This window comes from Oncorhynchus kisutch, unplaced genomic scaffold (genome assembly GCF_002021735.2).
Source record: "Oncorhynchus kisutch isolate 150728-3 unplaced genomic scaffold, Okis_V2 Okis07a-Okis12b_hom, whole genome shotgun sequence".
NCBI classification, from domain to species: Eukaryota; Metazoa; Chordata; class Actinopteri; order Salmoniformes; family Salmonidae; genus Oncorhynchus; species Oncorhynchus kisutch.
The window spans coordinates 9,431,710-9,455,385 of record NW_022261984.1 but is presented as its reverse complement, the minus strand read 5'-3'; the positions used below and the strand labels follow the sequence as shown (position 1 = coordinate 9,455,385).

At 43.8% G+C, this 23,676-nt stretch overlaps 1 protein-coding gene across 1 annotated transcript in view; it reads right to left on the bottom strand.

The window, feature by feature from the left end:
• Window positions 1-518: 518 nt before the first annotated feature.
• The window catches only part of LOC116360071 (FERM and PDZ domain-containing protein 1-like), a 69,342-nt gene continuing 46,184 nt past the window's right edge, over window positions 519-23,676 (bottom strand). The window contains exons 11-16 of the mRNA XM_031814583.1: window positions 17,324-17,540; window positions 8,563-8,745; window positions 8,071-8,215; window positions 6,886-7,355; window positions 5,796-6,804; window positions 519-4,792 (exon numbers count right to left, since the gene is read on the bottom strand). Of these exons, the coding sequence (XP_031670443.1) occupies window positions 1,086-4,792; window positions 5,796-6,804; window positions 6,886-7,355; window positions 8,071-8,215; window positions 8,563-8,745; window positions 17,324-17,540 (5,731 nt within the window). The 3' untranslated portion in view covers window positions 519-1,085. The remainder of the gene's footprint in view (window positions 4,793-5,795; window positions 6,805-6,885; window positions 7,356-8,070; window positions 8,216-8,562; window positions 8,746-17,323; window positions 17,541-23,676) is intronic.

Here is a 23,676-nt window from a genome sequence, read left to right as displayed (position 1 = left end):
ATAACCCAATCACCATGCCTGTACCTTTCAGCCAACTCTGGAGTGTGTAGCTACATAGATCCTCTATTCTGTAAACACATAATAACCCAATCACCATGCCTGTACCTTTCAGCCAACTCTGGAGTGTGTAGCTACATAGATCCTCTATTCTGTAAACACATAATAACCCAATCACCATGCCTGTACCTTTCAGCCAACTCTGGAGTGTGTAGCTACATAGATCCTCTATTCTGTAAACACATAATAACCCAATCACCATGCCTGTACCTTTCAGCCAACTCTGGAGTGTGTAGCTACATAGATCCTCTTTTCTGTAAACACACCCCTCCACGGTCCTCTTTCTCACACCCCACACCAATACCATACACAATCAATAATCAAAGTGATAACATCACAAATAAATAATACATCAAAACAAATAAATTATGAATGAAAACAAATAAATAATGAATGAAAACAAATAAATTATGAATGAAAACAAATAAATAATGAATGAAAACAAATAAATAATATATCAAAACAAATAAATAATGAATGAAAACAAATAAATTATTGACATTCAAATATAATAGTTACTTAAATACTCTATTAACGCAAGCAGGTTGGCTCTGAGTCCGGAGATTGTCATTGCGTGAGGCTTCTTGCAGTGTGGTGATGATGCTACGTATGTCCAGTTTGTCCCTTGTGTGGTTTCAGCACAGTGTACTGTAGGTTACGGTTAAAAAAGCTGAACAGTCTTTTGGGACCTGTTATGACATCACTTTTATGTCTTCCAGCGTGTCACATGTTCTCTGTGATGTCACACAGGCACTTTGTGATGTCATAGAGGTTCCTTATTTGTGATGTCACAGAGGCTCTCCATGATGTCACAGGACACTAGAACTGCCTTGTCTCATCTCTCTCTCCTTTCAATTGTGCTTCTACTTTTTTTTGTCGCTACGTGGACCTGTTGCAGTTCACACATTCATTCCCCACTCAGCCTGGTGGCTGACTGATTGGCTGGCAACCCTGTGTAGTGGGTCTAGAGGTCAGAATTGAAAGGTCAACCGACATGTGTTTTAGGGGTCAGAGATCGTTGGTTCAGTTCAGAGCGCGGTGAGTGTGCGGAACAGCTGTGTGAGGCAGAAGACAGAAGCAGTGAGGGCGGTACACTGCTTGGCAAGGAGCTTGGTGCTGAGGTCATGACAGCTCCGCCTCCCGCTCGCCCTCTCCGCAGCCAGCACAAACTCCCGGTACGTTCTGGCCACGTCCGCCAGCCCCGCCAGTGCCTCGGCATTCCTCCGGTCGCACCGGTCGCACCCAGAGAACCATAGGCACATGCCGGCCATGCCCACCAGGGTCCTGAAGCTGTCAGAGAGGGAGAAGAGCATCTCGTCTGGGGTCTGCCCCACCCGGACCACCTTCTGACAGCCAGCCATCAGCCTCCGGGCCTCCCCGTGGAGAAGACGCTTGTTCTCTGAGAAGTGGGTGGCGCAGGTCTCCCTGGGGTGCCTCCCCCCTCTGCTCCCCATCCTACCCCCCTGCAGGAGGGTGAGAAGCTCGTCCACGTCGCTCCGGACATTCTGGAACCCTGCGGGGGGCGGTGGGAAGCGGCGGTGGCGTAGTCGGCTGATATCATCATGGAGACTTGACTGGGACAAGAAGCAGTTGGACGGGGAGAGGAGCGGGGAGAGGAGTGGTGAGAGCTCCATGGAGGAGGAGGGGGGCAGGACGGAGCGAGGGAAGGAGGGAGAGAGGAGGGAGGAGGGAGGGGAGGAGGAGAGGAAAGAGGAGAGAGGAGGAGAGGTCGTGAGAGGGAGGGCCAGCGCAGAGGAAGAGGGTTGGGAGGCAGGAGGAGAACTTGTCCGACAGGAGAACTCGTAAACTGTCAACTCATCGTCGAAGCTGTCACCCCCGCTGAAACAGTTGGTATAAACCAGCGGTGGTGGACACCTGCATGCCTCCAGGGGCGTCTGCACCCCCTCCATGACCGTCTCGCACCCTGACGCCAGCACCGAGCTACACCCAAAGTCAGGCTTGGCCGGCGAATAGGATTCCATGTGGGCCTGGTTGGGCTGGGTCTCACAGGTGGAGGTGAAGACCCCACACCCTGTAGTCAGAGTGTTCAGCAGGCCTGCCTCCTCACCTGGGGGTCTACAGAAGCTGTTGCTCCCAAATGGCTGTCCTCTCATGTTAGAACTAGGGAAGCTGAGCCCCGGTCCGTTCAGACTCTGTGTGGTCACCACTAGACTCTGTGTGGTCACCACTAGACTCTGTGTGGTCACCACTAAAGCAGAGGGGCAGGAAGACAACGGAGCAGACATTTTGGGGCCTGAAAAGGGTTCAAGGCAAGGCTCTGGCATGGGTTCTACTCTGATGGGGTGAGGATTAGAAGAAGAGGAATTCAGACTCTCTGTGGTTACCACTAAAGCAGGGGGATAAGAAGACGACAAGGCGGCCATTTTGGAGCGTATGGATAGTGGTTCATGGTCTGGTTTGGGCTCTACGCGTATGGGCACGCGAAAGGAAGGACAGGAAGGTAATGGGGCGGCCATTTTGTGGATAGTGGAGCCTGGGGAGAGTAGTTCAGGGACTGGTTTGGGCTCCAGACAGATAGGTGCTGGAGCCATAGGAGGGGCAGTTTCCACTGTAGCAATGGGACAGGTAGGCAACTTGACAACCATTTTGGGATCTGGTTTGGACTCTAGAGAGATGGGTGCTAAAGGGGGAGGAAGGGAGGATCCGTAGACCATCACGACCTTCTCGATCACCTCCTTGACCTCTGAAACCGTCAACCTCGTGATTTCCGCCCCGGCCGTCTCCACAACAACCTCGCCAACCTCCGATTCTGTCAGCGTAACCTCAGAATCATCCGATTCTACCAACGCCACCCCGGAATCTTTCAAATCCTCCCCTGTTGCCACCTTTGTGACATCGTCGTACTTGGTGGTTTCGGTGGTGACCATTACCTCAGTCTTGTTGCTGGTGGTCTCCGGAGAGGGGCTCCTGTTGGGGCTTCCCACCCCAGAGAGGGTGAGGGTTTCCTGGGAGCGAGATAAATAGAGGGGCAGGCTCTGGATCTTCCCCCGTAATGTGGAGGCCGAGAGGCTTTGCCCGATGATGCCCGGTGAGCAAGGCCGGAGGAGGAAGCCTGTTGTAGGTGATATGGGAGACTCTTTGGGAATGTTAGCCGTAGCTGAGTTGGCATTAGCTGAATTAGCATTAGTCATAGCTAAGTTAGCATTACCTGTAGAATCATTGCTAGTTGTAAGGGAATTAATTATAGCATTATCTTCATTGTTAGTCGTAGCAAAATCGGCATAAGCTATAGTGTTAGCCGGAACAGATTTGATGCTATTTGTATCTTTGTGATTAGCAGTGGCTAAATCAGAGTCAACTGTAGTCTCAGTGTTAGCCATGACAGAATGAATGTGGCCTGTATCTGCAATGTTAGCCGTAGCAACATCAGTGTTATCAGTAACAGAATTAGTGCTATCTATATCTTCATCATTTTTAATTTCTGCTTTCCTTTGGCTTGTCAGGTCTTGGTGACTGATAGCGAGTTTTCTATGGACTTGAGTCAAGCAGCTAATGTCCTTCTCTCCGTCTGAGAGTATGAAAAGTTTGGGTTGAGACCCCACATTCCCATCCTTGCTATCCCTCTCTCCCCTCTCCGTGTGGGGGATGGAGGGGGCTGGGAAGGGTGGCAGTGGAGAGGTGGGGGGAGGAGGAGCAGAAAGGGGAGTCACGCTCTCCTCACCACCAGCCATGCCTTGTTCACCCCCCGTGTCCCTCCCATACACACCTGGATGGGAGATACTTATTTGGGGTACGAAAGAGGCTTCCTGATCCTCGTCTTTCGTGAGACACAGAGGTCGTCTACTAAATTGGGACCCCCTAACAGAGGGTGGTCCTTCAGAAATGAGCGAGGGCTGTCTCTCCTCTCTGTCGCTTTCCCCCTCCTCCCCCTCCTCCCCCGTTTCCTCCCCCCTCTGCCCCTCTTCCTCCTTAATCTCAGTCAGAAACATGTGACATGTGAATGGTCCTGCCCCTGCTTCTCCACCCCCCTCCTCTTCCTCCATCTCTCCCTCCACCTCCTCCCCGTCTCCTCTACGATCAGGGCTCTCCTTGCCGTCTGGTTCTACTCTACAGCGGACAGCCGTGATGGAGAGGGAGGCTGCCGTCACCAGGGCCGTGACCGATTTGGACTCCATCATGTCGGGCTCCGTCTCCATGGACTGCCGCCTGTTCCTGGAGCTCCTATGGAGGTCACCCTTCGGGTTATCAGGCGCCCGTGGATTTCCCTTTGGGTTATCAAGCACACGTGGCTCTCCTGGTCCCCGATGGGACCCCTCTGGGCTGGGCTTGGCGAGGATAGGCTTGGACTCGAGCTGGGACGCCTCACCCTCGGCGTGGCTCAGAGAGGAGACAGTAGGACATGGGTTCTGGCTCTGCTCAGATGGTTCTGGGTCCAGACTCAGCTGCTGGCTTTCGTCTGAGCTCTCTGTCCGGTTCTGTGCCAGGTCCAGATGCTGATCAGGAACGTGATCTGGGTTCCTGTTCCGCTCCTGGTTTTGGTCCGGTCCAGGGTAGGAGACTGTTGAGGTGAAGTCGGTCTGCATGAAGGAACGACGTTTCTTCGATCTTTTCCTAGAGAGCCTGGAGAACATGTCTCTCCCTCCTCCTCCTTCGCTGGTCTCTCCCTCTCTACCCGCCTCTCTTTCATGCCTCGTTCCTTCAGCCAGGCTGATTCTGATGTCACTCAGGCTCACAGATTGCTGCGTCATTCCACTCGTCATCTCGGCTGAAAAATCTGGAAAAAAATGACAACTTTATGTGGCGAAAGAAATCAGAACAAACCTTAAATAATTAAATGCTTCCCAGGTATGTAGTCACCTAAAATCATCAGGAATTAGATCATTTCATCCATTTAATCTCATTAATCTCTCTTTATACATCACCAATTAACTGGAGAATACGCACTGTGCTTCTCACAGTTTATCTAATATGACCAGTTTCAGTTCTTCAAGTAAACACTTAAAAACTTGTTGACACCATATCGAACTTAGTGCAATAAAGTGCATAACCCCACCAACCTCTGGACATCCAAGAGGGAACTAACTATTACACCTTACAGTACAGTACCAACCTCTGGACATCCAAGAGGGAACTAACTATTACACCTTACAGTACAGTAACAACCCTGACATCTAAGAGGGAACTAACTATTACACCTTACAGTACAGTACCAACCTCTGGACATCCAAGAGGGAACTAACTATTACACCTTACAGTACAGTAACAACCCTGACATCTAAGAGGGAACTAACCATTACACCTTACAGTACAGTAACAACCCTGACATCTAAGAGGGAACTAACCATTACACCTTACAGTACAGTAACAACCCTGACATCTAAGAGGGAACTAACCATTACACCTTACAGTACAGTAACAACCCTGACATCTAAGAGGGAACTAACCATTACACCTTACAGTACAGTAACAACCCTGACATCTGAGGGAACTAACTATTACACCTTACAGTACAGTACCAACCCTGACATCTGAGGGAACTAACTATTACACCTTACAGTACAGTAACAACCCTGACATCTGAGGGAACTAACTATTACACCTTACAGTACAGTAACAACCCTGACATCTGAGGGAACTAACTATTACACCTTACAGTACAGTAACAACCCTGATATCTGAGAGGGAACTAACTATTACACCTTACAGTACAGTACCAACCCTGATATCTGAGAGAACTAACTGTTACACCTTACAGTACAGTAACAACCCTGACACACCTCTGGACACAGTCCCTGATGTTGGGTCTTCAGGTGAGGCAATCCGATCCCTCGCATCAAAGAACTCCTCGTCAGAACTGCTGTCTCCGAACCCTGGAGGCGGCTGGAGGATGGGCACGGGCTCTAGGGTTAGGAGTGCCCCCTGCTCTTCCTCCTCACCACCACCTTCCTCTTCCTCAGTCTCAGGGTGAGGGTGGGTGAGGCTGCGGGTGCTGTCGGGGGTAACATTAGGGCAGATATTGTAGTAATGCCTCGCGTCGCTCTGCTCGAAGGTAAACACACAGTCCATAAGTGAGGAGGAGGAGGAACGGGGACATCCGGATACAGACAATACCTCCTGTCCAGTTCCTTCATTACTCCTCCTCCTCTCTTCCCTCTTCTCCTCCTCATCCTCATCGTCACTCGCCTCCGGAGGACTGGGGAGGTACTCCAGCATGAGAGAGAGCTCAGCGTAGTTCAGGTTCTCAGAGGGGTCAACCACGGGGGTCACAGGTTCAGAGTTTATAGAGTCAGGGGTCATGGGAGAATGGTGAGAGTTGACCCAAGCTCCGTTGCCCGATCTCCTCCCTCTTCCCCCTCCTCTGTACTCTCCTCCCCCTCCTCTCCACTCTCCTCCCCCTCCTCTGCACTCTCCTCCCCCTCCTCTCCACTCTCCTGACCCCCCTCCACCTCCTTCTCCTCTCCACTCTCCTGCCCTTCCTTGTGGTGAGGATGCACCCTCTCGTGGGTGAGGCTGGGGATGAGGGGGCTCCACTGTGAGGCGGAAGGGAGGGTGAGGGTGAGGGAGGGAGGAAGAGCAGGCGATCAGGTCATCTTCCTCCAGAGCATCCAGGGAGTCACTGGAGATGCTGGTCATGAAACGAGAATCAGTACGACACGAGTCTGACGCCTCCTCTGATACGGACCGGTGCTCTTCTGTCATAGCCCCCCGAACCTCCCCTCCTCCTCTCTCCTCCTCTCCTTTCCTCTCCCCTCCTCCTCTCTCCTCTTCTTCTTTCCTCTCCCCTCCTCCTCTCTCCTCCTCTCCTTTCCTCTCCCCTCCTTCTCTCTCCTCCACTCCTTTCCTCTCCCCTCCCCCTCTCTCCTCCTCTCCTTTCCTCTCCCCTCCTCTCTCCTCCTCTCCTTTCCTCTCCTTTCCTTCTCTTTCCTTCTTTGCGCTCTTGTCCTCTCTTTCTCTGTCGTCTTCCTGCATTGCTCCGTTCTCTGCTCCTCGTTGTTTCCCAGAGTTCACCTCTCCTCCTGCTTCAGTGTCTTTCTCTCTCTGGTCCCCAACTCCCCCCACCTTCTCCTCAATTCTCTCCTTCTTTTTGTTTTTTCTCAGTGGAGACATAGTTCCGTATTTCATATTTTTCTCTTGTTCTCCTTCTCCCTTCTCATTCTTTTTCCTGTCCTCTCTCTCCTTCCTCTCTTTCCTCTCCTCTTTCCTCTCCTCCATAATCCGGCGTAGACCGACCGGGTCTGATGTGGTTCGCTTGTTGTTATGGGATACAAGGGAGATGAGAGTGTCCATGTCCATGTCGGAGGAATCGTCAGAGTCACTGCCACCCCGCGACACATAACCTATAGACACACACACACCATGACAACATGAAACCTGGTACACATAACCTATAGACACACACCATGACAACATGAAACCTGGTACACATAACCTATAGACACACACCATGACAACATGACACCTGGAACACATTACATCATGAAAAAACACTTCCACAACTTCATTTTCATGATAGGTTTACTTATCTATCAGCTTACAGTATATAATGCACTATTTAACATATATACAACCTAGTTCTACTGTCTGACACACAGACACAACCTAGTTCTACTGTCTGACACACAGATACAACCTAGATCTACTGTCTGACACACAAATACAACCTAGATCTACTGTCTGACACACAGATACAACCTAGTTCTACTGTCTAACACACAGACACAACCTAGTTCTACTGTCTGACACACAGATACAACCTAGATCTACTGTCTGACACACAAATACAACCTAGATCTACTGTCTGACACACAGACACAACCTAGTTCTACTGTCTGACACACAGATACAACCTAGTTCTACTGTCTGACACACAGATACAACCTAGTTATACTGTCTAACACACAGATACAACCTAGATCTACTGTCTGACACACAGATACAACCTAGTTCGCTGTGCTGCTGGGTGTGTGTGTGTGTGTATGTGTGTGTGTGTGTGTGTGTGTGTGTGTGTGTGTGTGTGTGTGTGTGTGTGTGTGTGTGTGTGTGGTAGCATACCCTCCTCGGCAGACACGCGGTGCTGCTTGCCGTCCTGTGTCCAGGGGAAGATGATGAGGCTGGGGTCCACTAGGGCACGACAGTACCCTGCCACCAGACAGGACAGTTCCTTAGCTGCTACTGACTCCAACAACAGGGTGATAGGCTGCGGAGAGGAGGAGAGGAACAAGGAAGAAGAGAGGAGGAGGAGAGGAACAAGGAAGAGGACAGGAGGAGGAGAGGAGAGGAGGAGGAGAGGAGAGGAGGAGAGGAACAAGGAAGAGGAGAGGAACAAGGAAGAGGAGAGGAGGAGGAGAGGAGAGAGGGAGGAGGAGAGGAAGGGGAAGAAAGAGAGGAGGAGGGGAGCAGAGGAGAGCAGGTGAGGGGAGAGAAGACGAGGCTTCAGTGATAAAAACACGTGTTTCAGTAGTAGAAAACTAGCTTTTGGGGAAATTGGCTTTGTAGCGTGTGTCTGCTAGTCCGTGCATGCATGTCTGTGTGTGTGTACCATACCTTGATGTCCTGTAGATATATCTTGACCAGACTGACGCGGTCAGACTCTGGTAGCAGCTCTATGCGTGTGATGCTGCTGAACTCTGTGAGGGTGGTCATGATGCTCAGTTTGTGGTTCACCACCTGACTGATACCGTACCGCGACCCCACCAACAGGGTCACCATCGACTCTCTGTCCTGGAGCTATATATAGAGAGAGAGAGAGAGAGAGAGAGAGAGAGAGAGAGAGAGACAGAGAGAGAGAGAGAGAGAGACAGAGAGGGAATTAAGTTATTTTTATTTCTTTTTCTTTTTTGACCTTTATTTAACTAGGAAAGTCAGTTAAGAACAAATTCTTATTTTCAATGACGTCCTAGGAACAGTGGGTTAACTGCCTGTTCAGGGGCAGAACGACAGATTTGTACCTTGTCAGCTCGGGGGTTTGAACTCGCAACCTTCCAGTTACTAGTCCAACGCTCTAACCACTAGGCTACGCTGCCGCCCCAGTTCTCATAAAGAGTTGAGGTCAGTTGAGCGTTTTCCTCGCCTAGATCTGTGGATAAGGGAGGTGCATCATGGGAGTACTGAAGATCCAGGTTCTGTGGCCACCTAATTCCCACCCCTACAGCCAGCACTCCCAACTCAACTTTGGCCTGAAAACATGGCACTCCCTGGCCACACCACCAGGGGGTGCCAAAAAAGAATAATTAATAGCTCTGTCATCCCCACTGAAACCCATCATATCCTGTCAGTAGACAGAGATGAATAGAGAGAGAGAGACACCATGACAGGATATGTTGATAGAGATAAATATCAATAGAGATGAATAGAAAGAGAGAGACACCATGACAGGATACGTTGATAGAGATAAATATCAATAGAGATGAATAGAAAGAGAGAGACACCATGACAGGATACGTTGATAGAGATAAATATCAATAGAGATGAATAGAAAGAGAGAGACACCATGACAGGATACGTTGATAGAGATAAATATCAATAGAGATGAATAGAGAGAGAGAGAGACACCATGACAGGATACGTTGATAGAGATAAATATCAATAGAGATGAATAGAGAGAGAGAGACACCATGACAGGATACGTTGATAGAGATAAATATCAATAGAGATGAATAGAGAGAGAGAGACAGGATACGTTGATAGAGACAAATATCAATAGAGATGAATAGAGAGAGAGAGACACCATGACAGGATACGTTGATAGAGATAAATATCAATAGAGATGAATAGAGAGAGAGAGACACCATGACAGGATACGTTGATAGAGATAAATATCAATAGAGATGAATAGAAAGAGAGAGACACCATGACAGGATACGTTGATAGAGATAAATATCAATAGAGATGAATAGAAAGAGAGAGACACCATGACAGGATACGTTGATAGAGATAAATATCAATAGAGATGAATAGAGAGAGAGAGACAGGATACGTTGATAGAGATAAATATCAATAGAGATGAATAGAGAGAGAGAGACACCATGACAGGATATGTTGATAGAGATAAATATCAATAGAGATGAATAGAGAGAGAGAGACACCATGACAGGATACGTTGATAGAGATAAATATCAATAGAGATGAATAGAAAGAGAGAGACACCATGACAGGATACGTTGATAGAGATAAATATCAATAGAGATGAATAGAAAGAGAGAGACACCATGACAGGATACGTTGATAGAGATAAATATCAATAGAGATGAATAGAAAGAGAGAGACACCATGACAGGATACGTTGATAGAGATAAATATCAATAGAGATGAATAGAGAGAGAGAGAGACACCATGACAGGATACGTTGATAGAGATAAATATCAATAGAGATGAATAGAGAGAGAGAGAGACACCATGACAGGATACGTTGATAGAGATAAATATCAATAGAGATGAATAGAGAGAGAGAGACACCATGACAGGATACGTTGATAGAGATAAATATCAATAGAGATGAATAGAGAGAGAGAGACAGGATACGTTGATAGAGATAAATATCAATAGAGATGAATAGAGAGAGAGAGAGACACCATGACAGGATATGTTGATAGAGATAAATATCAATAGAGATGAATAGAGAGAGAGAGACACCATGACAGGATACGTTGATAGAGATAAATATCAATAGAGATGAATAGAGAGAGAGAGACACCATGACAGGATACGTTGATAGAGATAAATATCAATAGAGATGAATAGAGAGAGAGAGACACCATGACAGGATACGTTGATAGAGATAAATATCAATAGAGATGAATAGAGAGAGAGAGACACCATGACAGGATACGTTGATAGAGATAAATATCAATAGAGATGAATAGAGAGAGAGAGACACCATGACAGGATACGTTGATAGAGATAAATATCAATAGAGATGAATAGAGAGAGAGAGACACCATGACAGGATACGTTGATAGAGATAAATATCAATAGAGATGAATAGAGAGAGAGAGACACCATGACAGGATACGTTGATAGAGATAAATATCAATAGAGATGAATAGAGAGAGAGAGACACCATGACAGGATACGTTGATAGAGATAAATATCAATAGAGATGAATAGAGAGAGAGAGACACCATGACAGGATACGTTGATAGAGATAAATATCAATAGAGATGAATAGAGAGAGAGAGACACCATGACAGGATACGTTGATAGAGATAAATATCAATAGAGATGAATAGAGAGAGAGAGACACCATGACAGGATACGTTGATAGAGATAAATATCAATAGAGATGAATAGAGAGAGAGAGAGAGACACCATGAAAGGATACGTTGATAGAGATAAATATCAATAGAATACATCATGCAAGCACTGACAAAGAGAAATAGAGAGATATAATCCTTCACAGTGGTGCTGAGGGACTACCATCATGACATAGACAGAGATAATATAATCCTTCACAGTGGTGCTGAGGGACTACCATCATGACATAGACAGAGATAATATAATCCTTCACAGTGGTGCTGAGGGACTACCATCATGATATAGACAGAGATAATATAATCCTTCACAGTGGTGCTGAGGGACTACCATCATGACATAGACAGAGATAATATAATCCTTCACAGTGGTGCTGAGGGACTACCATCATGATATAGACAGAGATAATCTCTCTTCTACCATCATGACATAGACAGAGATAATCTCTCTTCTACCATCATGACATAGACAGAGATAACCTCTCCCCTACCATCATGACATAGACAGAGATAATATAATCCTTCACAGTGGTGCTGAGGGACTACCATCATGACATAGACAGAGATAATATAATCCTTCACAGTGGTGCTGAGGGACTACCATCATGACATAGACAGAGATAATATAATCCTTCACAGTGGTGCTGAGGGACTACCATCATGATATAGACAGAGATAATCTCTCCCCTACCATCATGATATAGACAGAGATAATCTCCCCCCTACCATCATGATATAGACAGAGATAATATAATCCTTCACAGAGGTGCTGAGGGACTACCATCATGATATAGACAGAGATAATATAATCCTTCACAGTGGTGCTGAGGGACTACCATCATGATATAGACAGAGATAATATAATCCTTCACAGCGGTGCTGAGGGACTACCATCATGACATAGACAGAGATAATATAATCCTTCACAGTGGTGCTGAGGGACTACCATCATGATATAGACAGAGATAATATAATCCTTCACAGTGGTGCTGAGGGACTACCATCATGACATAGACAGAGATAATCTCCCCCCTACCATCATGACATAGACAGAGATAACTAGAGATAGATAGAGCTCAACCCTCTTCTACCATCATGATATAGACAGAGATAATATAATCCTTCACAGTGGTGCTGAGGGACTTCCATCATGATATAGACAGAGATAATATAATCCTTCACAGTGGTGCTGAGGGACTACCATCATGATATAGACAGAGATAATCTCTCCCCTACCATCATGATATAGACAGAGATAACTAGAGATAGATAGAGCTCATCTCTCTTCTACCATCATGATATAGACAGAGATCATCTCTCCCCTACCATCATGACATAGATAGAGCTCATCTCTCCCCTACCATCATGACATAGACAGAGATAATCTCTCCCCTACCATCATGACATAGACAGAGATAATCTCTCTCCTACCATCATGATATAGACAGAGATAATATAATCCTTCACAGTGGTGCTGAGGGACTACCATCATGACATAGACAGAGATAATATAATCCTTCACAGTGGTGCTGAGGGACTACCATCATGACATAGACAGAGATAATATAATCCTTCACAGTGGTGCTGAGGGACTACCATCATGACATAGACAGAGATAATCTCTCCCCTACCATCATGATATAGACAGAGATAATCTCTCCCCTACCATCATGACATAGACAGAGATAATCTCTCCCCTACCATCATGATATAGACAGAGATAATATAATCCTTCACAGTGGTGCTGAGGGACTACCATCATGACATAGCCAGAGATAATATAATCCTTCACAGTGGTGCTGAGGGACTACCATCATGACATAGACAGAGATAATATAATCCTTCACAGTGGTGCTGAGGGACTACCATCATGACATAGACAGAGATAATATAATCCTTCACAGTGGTGCTGAGGGACTACCATCATGATATAGACAGAGATAATCTCTCCCCTACCATCATGATATAGACAGAGATAATCTCTCTTCTACCATCATGACATAGACAGAGATAATCTCTCTTCTACCATCATGACATAGACAGAGATAACCTCTCCCCTACCATCATGACATAGACAGAGATAATATAATCCTTCACAGTGGTGCTGAGGGACTACCATCATGACATAGACAGAGATAATATAATCCTTCACAGTGGTGCTGAGGGACTACCATCATGATATAGACAGAGATAATCTCTCCCCTACCATCATGATATAGACAGAGATAATCTCTCCCCTACCATCATGATATAGACAGAGATAATATAATCCTTCACAGTGGTGCTGAGGGACTACCATCATGATATAGACAGAGATAATATAATCCTTCACAGTGGTGCTGAGGGACTACCATCATGACATAGACAGAGATAATATAATCCTTCACAGTGGTGCTGAGGGACTACCATCATGACATAGACAGAGATAATATAATCCTTCACAGTGGTGCTGAGGGACTACCATCATGATATAGACAGAGATAATCTCTCCCCTACCATCATGATATAGACAGAGATAATCTCTCCCCTATCATCATGATATAGACATAGATAATATAATCCTTCACAGTGGTGCTGAGGGACTACCATCATGATATAGACAGAGATAATATAATCCTTCACAGTGGTGCTGAGGGACTACCATCATGATATAGACAGAGATAATATAATCCTTCACAGTGGTGCTGAGGGACTACCATCATGACATAGTCAGAGATAATATAATCCTTCACAGTGGTGCTGAGGGACTACCATCATGACATAGACAGAGATAATCTCTCCCCTACCATCATGACATAGACAGAGATAACTAGAGATAGATAGAGCTCAACCCTCTTCTACCATCATGATATAGACAGAGATAATATAATCCTTCACAGTGGTGCTGAGGGACTACCATCATGATATAGACAGAGATAATATAATCCTTCACAGTGGTGCTGAGGGACTACCATCATGATATAGACAGAGATCATATCTCCCCTACCATCATGATATAGACAGAGATAATCTCTCTTCTACCATCATGACATAGACAGAGATAATCTCTCTTCTACCATCATGACATAGACAGAGATAACCTCTCCCCTACCATCATGACATAGACAAAGATAATATAATCCTTCACAGTGGTGCTGAGGGACTACCATCATGACATAGACAGAGATAATATAATCCTTCACAGTGGTGCTGAGGGACTACCATCATGATATAGACAGAGATAATCTCTCCCCTACCATCATGATATAGACAGAGATAATCTCTCCCCTACCATCATGATATAGACAGAGATAATATAATCCTTCACAGTGGTGCTGAGGGACTACCATCATGATATAGACAGAGATAATATAATCCTTCACAGTGGTGCTGAGGGACTACCATCATGACATAGACAGAGATAATGTAATCCTTCACAGTGGTGCTGAGGGACTACCATCATGACATAGACAGAGATAATATAATCCTTCACAGTGGTGCTGAGGGACTACCATCATGATATAGACAGAGATAATCTCTCCCCTACCATCATGATATAGACAGAGATAATCTCTCCCCTACCATCATGATATAGACATAGATAATATAATCCTTCACAGTGGTGCTGAGGGACTACCATCATGATATAGACAGAGATAATATAATCCTTCACAGTGGTGCTGAGGGACTACCATCATGATATAGACAGAGATAATATAATCCTTCACAGTGGTGCTGAGGGACTACCATCATGACATAGTCAGAGATAATATAATCCTTCACAGTGGTGCTGAGGGACTACCATCATGACATAGACAGAGATAATCTCTCCCCTACCATCATGACATAGACAGAGATAACTAGAGATAGATAGAGCTCAACCCTCTTCTACCATCATGATATAGACAGAGATAATATAATCCTTCACAGTGGTGCTGAGGGACTACCATCATGATATAGACAGAGATAATATAATCCTTCACAGTGGTGCTGAGGGACTACCATCATGATATAGACAGAGATAATCTCTCCCCTACCATCATGATATAGACAGAGATAACTAGAGATAGATAGAGCTCATCTCTCCCCTACCATCATGACATAGACAGAGATAATCTCTCCACTACCATCATGACATAGACAGAGATAATCTCTCCCCTACCATCATGATATAGACAGAGATAATATAATCCTTCACAGTGGTGCTGAGGGACTACCATCATGACATAGACAGAGATAATATAATCCTTCACAGTGGTGCTGAGGGACTACCATCATGATATAGACAGAGATAATCTCTCCCCTACCATCATGATATAGACAGAGATAATATAATCCTTCACAGTGGTGCTGAGGGACTACCATCATGATATAGACAGAGATAATATAATCCTTCACAGTGGTGCTGAGGGACTACCATCATGACATAGACAGAGATAATATAATCCTTCACAGTGGTGCTGAGGGACTACCATCATGATATAGACAGAGATAATCTCTCCCCTACCATCATGATATAGACAGAGATAATCTCTCCCCTACCATCATGATATAGACATAGATAATATAATCCTTCACAGTGGTGCTGAGGGACTACCATCATGATATAGACAGAGATAATATAATCCTTCACAGTGGTGCTGAGGGACTACCATCATGACATAGTCAGAGATAATATAATCCTTCACAGTGGTGCTGAGGGACTACCATCATGACATGGACAGAGATAATCTCTCCCCTACCATCATGACATAGACAGAGATAACTAGAGATAGATAGAGCTCAACCCTCTTCTACCATCATGATATAGACAGAGATAATATAATCCTTCACAGTGGTGCTGAGGGACTACCATCATGATATAGACAGAGATAATATAATCCTTCACAGTGGTGCTGAGGGACTACCATCATGATATAGACAGAGATAATCTCTCCCCTACCATCATGATATAGACAGAGATAACTAGAGATAGATAGAGCTCATCTCTCCCCTACCATCATGACATAGACAGAGATAATCTCTCCACTACCATCATGACATAGACAGAGATAATCTCTCCCCTACCATCATGATATAGACAGAGATAATATAATCCTTCACAGTGGTGCTGAGGGACTACCATCATGACATAGACAGAGATAATATAATCCTTCACAGTGGTGCTGAGGGACTACCATCATGACATAGACAGAGATAATATAATCCTTCACAGTGGTGCTGAGGGACTACCATCATGACATAGACAGAGATAATCTCTCCCCTACCATCATGATATAGACAGAGATAATCTCTCCCCTACCATCATGATATAGACAGAGATAATCTCTCCCCTACCATCATGATATAGACAGAGATAATCTCTCCCCTACCATCATGATATAGACAGAGATAATCTCTCCCCTACCATCATGATATAGACAGAGCTCATCTCTCCCCTACCATCATGATATAGACAGAGCTCATCTCTCCCCTACCATCATGATATAGACAGAGATAACTAGAGATAGATAGAGCTCATCTCTCTTCTACCATCATGACATAGACAGAGATAATCTCTCCCCTACCATCATGACATAGACAGAGATAACTAGAGATAGATAGAGCTCATCTCTCTTCTACCATCATGACATAGACAGAGATAACTAGAGATAGATAGAGCTCATCTCTCCCCTACCATCATGACATAGACAGAGATAATCTCTCCCCTACCATCATGACATAGACAGAGATAACTAGAGATAGATAGAGCTAATCTCTCCCCTACCATCATGATATAGACAGAGATAACTAGAGATAGATAGAGCTAATCTCTCCCCTACCATCATGGTAGAGATACAGAGATAACTACATAGAGGTAATCTCTCCCCTACCATCATGGTAGAGATACAGAGATAACTACATAGAGGTAATCTCTCCCCTACCATCATGGTAGAGATACAGAGATAACTACATAGAGGTAATCTCTCCCCTACCATCATGGTAGAGATACAGAGATAACTAGATAGAGGTAACCTCTCCACTACCATCATGGTAGAGATACAGAGATAACTAGACAGAGGTAATCTCTCTCCTACCATCATGGTGGCGCTGAAGGACTTCCCGCCGAAGGACTTGAGGTCACACAGCTCCTCCAGGTAGTTAATCTTCGCCTGATTGGCCGACAGCACCTTCTGCTTTGGCTCCTGTGATTGGCTCTTCTTCATGTGATAGCCAATGGCCTTTCTCAGATCCTTTTCCCTCATGTTCCTCAGGAGGGTTGAAGAGATAAAGTTCTCAATGCCCCAACTCTTCCTGTAGAGAAGATAGAGGGACTATGATCAGCTGTAATGTTCTGTTCTGTTCTAATAGAGGGACTATGATCAGCTGTTCTGTTCTAATAGAGGGACTATGATCAGCTGTACTGTTCTGTTCTGTTGTAATAGAGGGACTATGATCAGCTGTAATGTTCTGTTCTTATAGAGGGACTATGATCAGCTGTAATGTTCTGTTCTGTTCTAATAGAGGGACTATGATCAGCTGTTCTGTTCTGTTCTAATAGAGGGACTATGATCAGCTGTAATGTTCTGTTCTAATAGAGGGACTATGATCAGCTGTTCTGTTCTGTTCTAATAGAGGGACTATGATCAGCTGTAATGTTCTGTTCTAATAGAGGGACTATGATCAGCTGTAATGTTCTGTTCTGTTCTAATAGAGGGACTATGATCAGCTGTTCTGTTCTGTTCTGTTGTAATAGAGGGACTATGATCAGCTGTAATGTTCTGTTCTGTTCTAATAGAGGGACTATGATCAGCTGTTCTGTTCTGTTCTAATAGAGGGACTATGATCAGCTGTAATGTTCTGTTCTAATAGAGGGACTATGATCAGCTGTAATGTTCTGTTCTGTTCTAATAGAGGGACTATGATCAGCTGTAATGTTCTGTTCTAATAGAGGGACTATGATCAGCTGTAATGTTCTGTTCTGTTCTAATAGAGGGACTATGATCAGCTGTACTGTTCTGTTCTAATAGAGGGACTATGATCAGCTGTAATGTTCTGTTCTGTTCTAATAGAGGGACTATGATCAGCTGTAATGTTCTGTTCTAATAGAGGGACTATGATCAGCTGTAATGTTCTGTTCTAATAGAGGGACTATGATCAGCTGTTCTGTTCTGTTCTAATAGAGGGACTATGATCAGCTGTAATGTTCTGTTCTAATAGAGGGACTATGATCAGCTGTAATGTTCTGTTCTAATAGAGGGACTATGATCAGCTGTTCTGTTCTGTTCTAATAGAGGGACTATGATCAGCTGTTCTGTTCTAATAGAGGGACTATGATCAGCTGTTCTGTTCTGTTCTAATAGAGGGACTATGATCAGCTGTATTGTTCTGTTCTAATAGAGGGACTATGATCAGCTGTAATGTTCTGTTCTAATAGAGGGACTATGATCAGCTGTAATGTTCTGTTCTAATAGAGGGACTATGATCAGCTGTAATGTTCTGTTCTAATAGAGGGACTATGATCAGCTGTAATGTTCTGTTCTGTTCTAATAGAGGGACTATGATCAGCTGTAATGTTCTGTTCTGTTCTAATAGAGGGACTATGATCAGCTGTTCTGTTCTGTTCTAATAGAGGGACTATGATCAGCTGTTCTGTTCTGTTCTAATAGAGGGACTATGATCAGCTGTAATGTTCTGTTCTAATAGAGGGACTATGATCAGCTGTAATGTTCTGTTCTGTTCTAATAGAGGGGCTATGATCAGCTGTAATGTTCTGTTCTGTTCTAATAGAGGGATTATGATCAGCTGTTCTGTTCTGTTCTAATAGAGGGACTATGATCAGCTGTAATGTTCTGTTCTAATAGAGGGACTATGATCAGCTGTAATGTTCTGTTCTAATAGAGGGACTATGATCAGCTGTAATGTTCTGTTCTAATAGAGGGACTATGATCAGCTGTAATGTTCTGTTCTGTTCTAATAGAGGGACTATGATCAGCTGTATTGTTCTGTTCTAATAGAGGGACTATGATCAGCTGTAATGTTCTGTTCTGTTCTAATAGAGGGACTATGATCAGCTGTTCTGTTCTGTTCTAATAGAGGGACTATGATCAGCTGTAATGTTCTGTTCTAATAGAGGGACTATGATCAGCTGTAATGTTCTGTTCTAATAGAGGGACTATGATCAGCTGTAATGTTCTGTTCTGTTCTAATAGAGGGACTATGATCAGCTGTAATGTTCTGTTCTGTTCTAATAGAGGGACTATGATCAGCTGTTCTGTTCTGTTCTAATAGAGGGACTATGATCAGCTGTAATGTTCTGTTCTGTTCTAATAGAGGGACTATGATCAGCTGTAATGTTCTGTTCTGTTCTAATAGAGGGACTATGATCAGCTGTTCTGTTCTGTTCTAATAGAGGGACTATGATCAGCTGTAATGTTCTGTTCTAATAGAGGGACTATGATCAGCTGTAATGTTCTGTTCTAATAGAGGGACTATGATCAGCTGTAATGTTCTGTTCTAATAGAGGGACTATGATCAGCTGTAATGTTCTGTTCTAATAGAGGGACTATGATCAGCTGTATTGTTCTGTTCTGTTCTAATAGAGGGACTATGATCAGCTGTTCTGTTCTGTTCTAATAGAGGGACTATGATCAGCTGTTCTGTTCTGCTCTAATAGAGGGACTATGATCAGCTGTAATGTTCTGTTCTAATAGAGGGACTATGATCAGCTGTAATGTTCTGTTCTGTTCTAATAGAGGGACTATGATCAGCTGTAATGTTCTGTTCTAATAGAGGGACTATGATCAGCTGTAATGTTCTGTTCTGTTCTAATAGAGGGACTATGATCAGCTGTTCTGTTCTGTTCTAATAGAGGGACTATGATCAGCTGTAATGTTCTGTTCTAATAGAGGGACTATGATCAGCTGTAATGTTCTGTTCTAATAGAGGGACTATGATCAGCTGTAATGTTCTGTTCTAATAGAGGGACTATGATCAGCTGTACTGTTCTGTTCTAATAGAGGGACTATGATCAGCTGTAATGTTCTGTTCTAATAGAGGGACTATGATCAGCTGTAATGTTCTGTTCTAATAGAGGGACTATGATCAGCTGTTCTGTTCTAATAGAGGGACTATGATCAGCTGTAATGTTCTGTTCTAATAGAGGGACTATGATCAGCTGTAATGTTCTGTTCTAATAGAGGGACTAGGATCAGCTGTAATGTTCTGTTCTACTAGAGGGACTATGATCAGCTGTTCTGTTCTGTTCTAATAGAGGGACTATGATCAGCTGTAATGTTCTGTTCTAATAGAGGGACTATGATCAGCTGTAATGTTCTGTTCTAATAGAGGGACTATGATCAGCTGTAATGTTCTGTTCTACTAGAGGGACTATGATCAGCTGTAATGTTCTGTTCTGTTCTAATAGAGGGACTATGATCAGCTGTAATGTTCTGTTCTAATAGAGGGACTATGATCAGCTGTAATGTTCTGTTCTGTTCTAATAGAGGGACTATGATCAGCTGTTCTGTTCTAATAGAGGGACTATGATCAGCTGTAATGTTCTGTTCTGTTCTAATAGAGGGACTATGATCAGCTGTTCTGTTCTGTTCTAATAGAGGGACTATGATCAGCTGTAATGTTCTGTTCTGTTCTAATAGAGGGACTATGATCAGCTGTTCTGTTCTGTTCTACTAGAGGGACTATGATCAGCTGTAATGTTCTGTTCTGTTCTAATAGAGGGACTATGATCAGCTGTAATGTTCTGTTCTAATAGAGGGACTATGATCAGCTGTAATGTTCTGTTCTGTTCTAATAGAGGGACTATGATCAGCTGTATTGTTCTGTTCTGTTCTAATAGAGGGACTATGATCAGCTGTTCTGTTCTGTTCTAATAGAGGGACTATGATCAGCTGTAATGTTCTGTTCTGTTCTAATAGAGGGACTATGATCAGCTGTAATGTTCTGTTCTGTTCTAATAGAGGGACTATGATCAGCTGTTCTGTTCTAATAGAGGGACTATGATCAGCTGTAATGTTCTGTTCTGTTCTAATAGAGGGACTATGATCAGCTGTAATGTTCTGTTCTAATAGAGGGACTATGATCAGCTGTAATGTTCTGTTCTGTTCTAATAGAGGGACTATGATCAGCTGTTCTGTTCTGTTCTAATAGAGGGACTATGATCAGCTGTAATGTTCTGTTCTGTTCTAATAGAGGGACTATGATCAGCTGTTCTGTTCTAATAGAGGGACTATGATCAGCTTTTCTGTTCTAATAGAGGGACTATGATCAGCTGTACTGTTCTGTTCTAATAGAGGGACTATGATCAGCTGTAATGTTCTGTTCTAATAGAGGGACTATGATCAGCTGTAATGTTCTGTTCTAATAGAGGGACTATGATCGGCTGTAATGTTCTGTTCTAATAGAGGGACTAGGATCAGCTGTAATGTTCTGTTCTGTTCTAATAGAGGGACTATGATCAGCTGTAATGTTCTGTTCTAATAGAGGGACTATGATCAGCTGTAATGTTCTGTTCTGTTCTAATAGAGGGACTATGATCAGCTGTTCTGTTCTGTTCTAATAGAGGGACTATGATCAGCTGTAATGTTCTGTTCTAATAGAGGGACTATGATCAGCTGTAATGTTCTGTTCTAATAGAGGGACTATGATCAGCTGTAATGTTCTGTTCTAATAGAGGGACTATGATCAGCTGTACTGTTCTGTTCTAATAGAGGGACTATGATCAGCTGTAATGTTCTGTTCTAATAGAGGGACTATGATCAGCTGTAATGTTCTGTTCTAATAGAGGGACTATGATCAGCTGTTCTGTTCTAATAGAGGGACTATGATCAGCTGTAATGTTCTGTTCTAATAGAGGGACTATGATCAGCTGTAATGTTCTGTTCTAATAGAGGGACTAGGATCAGCTGTAATGTTCTGTTCTACTAGAGGGACTAGGATCAGCTGTTCTGTTCTGTTCTAATAGAGGGACTATGATCAGCTGTAATGTTCTGTTCTAATAGAGGGACTATGATCAGCTGTAATGTTCTGTTCTGTTCTAATAGAGGGACTATGATCAGCTGTAATGTTCTGTTCTACTAGAGGGACTATGATCAGCTGTAATGTTCTGTTCTGTTCTAATAGAGGGACTGTGATCAGCTGTAATGTTCTGTTCTAATAGAGGGACTATGATCAGCTGTAATGTTCTGTTCTGTTCTAATAGAGGGACTATGATCAGCTGTTCTGTTCTAATAGAGGGACTATGATCAGCTGTAATGTTCTGTTCTGTTCTAATAGAGGGACTATGATCAGCTGTTCTGTTCTGTTCTAATAGAGGGACTATGATCAGCTGTAATGTTCTGTTCTAATAGAGGGACTATGATCAGCTGTAATGTTCTGTTCTGTTCTAATAGAGGGACTATGATCAGCTGTTCTGTTCTGTTCTACTAGAGGGACTATGATCAGCTGTAATGTTCTGTTCTAATAGAGGGACTATGATCAGCTGTAATGTTCTGTTCTGTTCTAATAGAGGGACTATGATCAGCTGTATTGTTCTGTTCTGTTCTAATAGAGGGACTATGATCAGCTGTTCTGTTCTGTTCTAATAGAGGGACTATGATCAGCTGTAATGTTCTGTTCTGTTCTAATAGAGGGACTATGATCAGCTGTAATGTTCTGTTCTGTTCTAATAGAGGGACTATGATCAGCTGTTCTGTTCTAATAGAGGGACTATGATCAGCTGTAATGTTCTGTTCTGTTCTAATAGAGGGACTATGATCAGCTGTAATGTTCTGTTCTAATAGAGGGACTATGATCAGCTGTAATGTTCTGTTCTGTTCTAATAGAGGGACTATGATCAGCTGTTCTGTTCTGTTCTAATAGAGGGACTATGATCAGCTGTAATGTTCTGTTCTGTTCTAATAGAGGGACTATGATCAGCTGTTCTGTTCTAATAGAGGGACTATGATCAGCTGTTCTGTTCTAATAGAGGGACTATGATCAGCTGTACTGTTCTGTTCTAATAGAGGGACTATGATCAGCTGTTCTGTTCTGTTCTAATAGAGGGACTATGATCAGCTGTAATGTTCTGTTCTAATAGAGGGACTATGATCAGCTGTAATGTTCTGTTCTAATAGAGGGACTAGGATCAGCTGTAATGTTCTGTTCTGTTCTAATAGAGGGACTATGATCAGCTGTAATGTTCTGTTCTAATAGAGGGACTATGATCAGCTGTAATGTTCTGTTCTGTTCTAATAGAGGGACTATGATCAGCTGTTCTGTTCTGTTCTAATAGAGGGACTATGATCAGCTGTAATGTTCTGTTCTAATAGAGGGACTATGATCAGCTGTAATGTTCTGTTCTAATAGAGGGACTATGATCAGCTGTAATGTTCTGTTCTAATAGAGGGACTATGATCAGCTGTACTGTTCTGTTCTAATAGAGGGACTATGA